General features: G+C 63.2%; 1 protein-coding gene across 1 annotated transcript in view; it reads left to right on the forward strand.

The window, feature by feature from the left end:
- Nucleotides 1–2,345, forward strand: part of LOC110594779 (rho GTPase-activating protein 23-like) — a 24,868-nt gene that overhangs the window by 1,290 nt on the left and 21,233 nt on the right. Inside the window, exons 2-5 of the mRNA XM_021708394.1 lie at nt 810–871; nt 1,094–1,224; nt 1,687–1,808; nt 2,155–2,310. Of these exons, the coding sequence (XP_021564069.1) occupies nt 810–871; nt 1,094–1,224; nt 1,687–1,808; nt 2,155–2,310 (471 nt within the window). The remainder of the gene's footprint in view (nt 1–809; nt 872–1,093; nt 1,225–1,686; nt 1,809–2,154; nt 2,311–2,345) is intronic.

Genomic DNA, 2,345 nt, shown 5'->3' on the forward strand with positions numbered 1-2,345 from the left:
TTTTTTTGAGTTGGAGTCTCACTCTGTCAGCCAGGCTGGAGTGCAGTAGCCGCTCCTGGACACTGTAGCCTCGACCTGCTGGGCTCCAGCGATCCTTCCACGGGATTACAGGCTGAGCCACCGAGCCCAGCTGAGAGAATTCTTAAAGACGTGGCCCCTTCTGGACAGCCCTAGCTCACCCCAGGGACCTGAGCTGGTTTCTGCCTGACTTCTCCCCAGCCAGGCCCACACATAGGTGGCTCAGCACACCTGCAGTCCTGTGGGCACCCTGGCTCGGGCTGGTCCCGGCCAAGAAGGCTGTGGCCAGGGCCTAGTCCAGGCAGGCGCCTGCCCTGGCCATGGGATGGGGCGCCCTTGCACAGCCTTGCGCTGGGGACACGGCCTCTCATTGACCAGGCTCCGCTCTCCCAAGGACACGGCTTTCCTTGTTGCAGGGAAAGAAGTATCTGGAATCTGGGCACCCTGCTCTGGGGGCCTATCTGGGCTGTCCCCAACAGGGCATAGTTAGCATGTCCCGAGTCACCTTCATGGTGCTAGGACTTGAGCGCTGTGTGCACAGTCCTGCACCCGACCCTGAGGTGGCCCTGTTAGCTCCCGTGTTTACTGCTGAGGAGACTGAGACTCAGAGAGGCTAAGTGACTTCCTTGAGGTCACACGGCTGGTGAGGTTCGCCTGGGTGCCCTGGTCATTCTTGCTTCCGGACCTGAGCTCGCCACCCTGCAGGTGGACGAGACGGGAGGCAGGGCCTGAGGTGGGCCAGCCATGGGCACTGATGTGGTGGTCTCCCTCTTTCCTCTCTCCTGCTTTAGGACCCCGGCTGTGCCAACCAAGCTCTGATCAGCAAGAAGCTTAATGATTATCGCAAAGTGAGGTGAGACCCAGCCCTCAGGGAGCGGTCCCCGTCGTGGGGTGGGGGAACTCCAGCCTGAGGGCATCCTCCTGCCCCCCTCAGGCCAGAGGTTCCCAGATGGGCCTGGACGAGTTGCCTCAGGCTGGAGGGAGGTCCCGGGAGTCGGGAGGCAAGGGAGGGTGGCAAGGGAGGGTGGCGTCTGGGCTGTCGCTCATGCCCCTCCTCTCCCCTTTCCCCACACAGCCATAGCTCTGGGCCCAAAGCCGATTCCTCCCCAAAAGGCTCTCGGGGCCTGGGAGGCCTCAAGTCTGAGTTCCTCAAACAGAGTGCAGCGCGTGGCCTCCGGACTCAGGACCAGCCAGCAGGGAGCAAGGGTAGGGTGGTGTGCACAGGGTGGGGGGTGCTCACTGGAGCGTGTGTGTGTGTGTGTCTGTCTGCTCTTGTGTGCCTGTCAGAGTCTCTTGGGGTCTCCTCCCTGCCGTCCCTGCTGAGTGGTCCCGCAGCCTCTGCCTGTGTCCCTGCAGGGGTGAGAGGCTCTGTCTCCGGGACTGGCCTTTTCGATCTCCACATAGCTCTGGCTGCTGGAAGGTTCTTCCCTTGGCTGTGCCAGAGCCTGTGGCCACACAGCATGGCTTTAGCCCACGAGGCCACGTGGAAGTCCTTGCATTTCTCTGAGCCTCTCAGGGTGGCTGCCTCATCCCTAGGCCTTCCCTCTGGGGATCTCAGCATCCCGGCCGTTTCCCCAGTGGAGTCTCCGTGTGAATGTGGCAGCCAGCACGTGTGACCCGCCCGGGCACCCCGGCTCACCCTGGCTCTCCCTGTCTCCCCCTTTCCAGATGACAGTGTTGCAGCCCCCAAGACCCCGTGGGGCATTAACATCATCAAGAAGAACAAGAAAGTGGCCCCGAGGGCGTTTGGGGTCCGGCTGGAGGACTGCCAGCCAGCCACGGAGAACCAGGTGCGTGTCTGTGCTGGCAGAAAGGGGAGACCAGGGCCTGGGGTCAGAGCAGCCAGGGACATGGGGTGGGTTCTCCACTGCCTTGTACAAACACAGCTGGGGAAACAGCCCAGAGGGGGAAGGCCCATCCCCCACTCGCGTCTCCCAGGGAGGGGGCCGAGTTCTGTCCCAGACCCAGCCGAGCCTTTGGCGCTATTTCTAGCTCCCAGACTGGGGGTAGCAAGGGGCTTTTGTTCCCCACAGGGTTCCTGGCAGCAGCGCTGGGCCTTACTCTGTCCTGTCTTGGCCTTCCCACCTCCTCTGGCCCCCGCTCCCCCTAACGCCCCCACCCTGCCTGTGTCCCCAGCGCGTCCCCCTGATCGTGGCTGCCTGCTGTCGAATCGTGGAGGCCCGGGGGCTGGAGTCCACGGGCATTTACCGAGTGCCTGGCAACAACGCAGTGGTGTCCAGCCTGCAGGAGCAGCTCAACCGCGGGCCCAGTGACATCAACCTGCAGGATGAGGTGGGTGGGGCGGGGGAGTTGGGGGGGCAGGAAAT

Source organism: Carlito syrichta, unplaced genomic scaffold (assembly GCF_000164805.1).
Source record: "Carlito syrichta isolate Samal-C Ts95f unplaced genomic scaffold, Tarsius_syrichta-2.0.1 Scaffold136100, whole genome shotgun sequence".
NCBI lineage: Eukaryota > Metazoa > Chordata > Mammalia > Primates > Tarsiidae > Carlito > Carlito syrichta.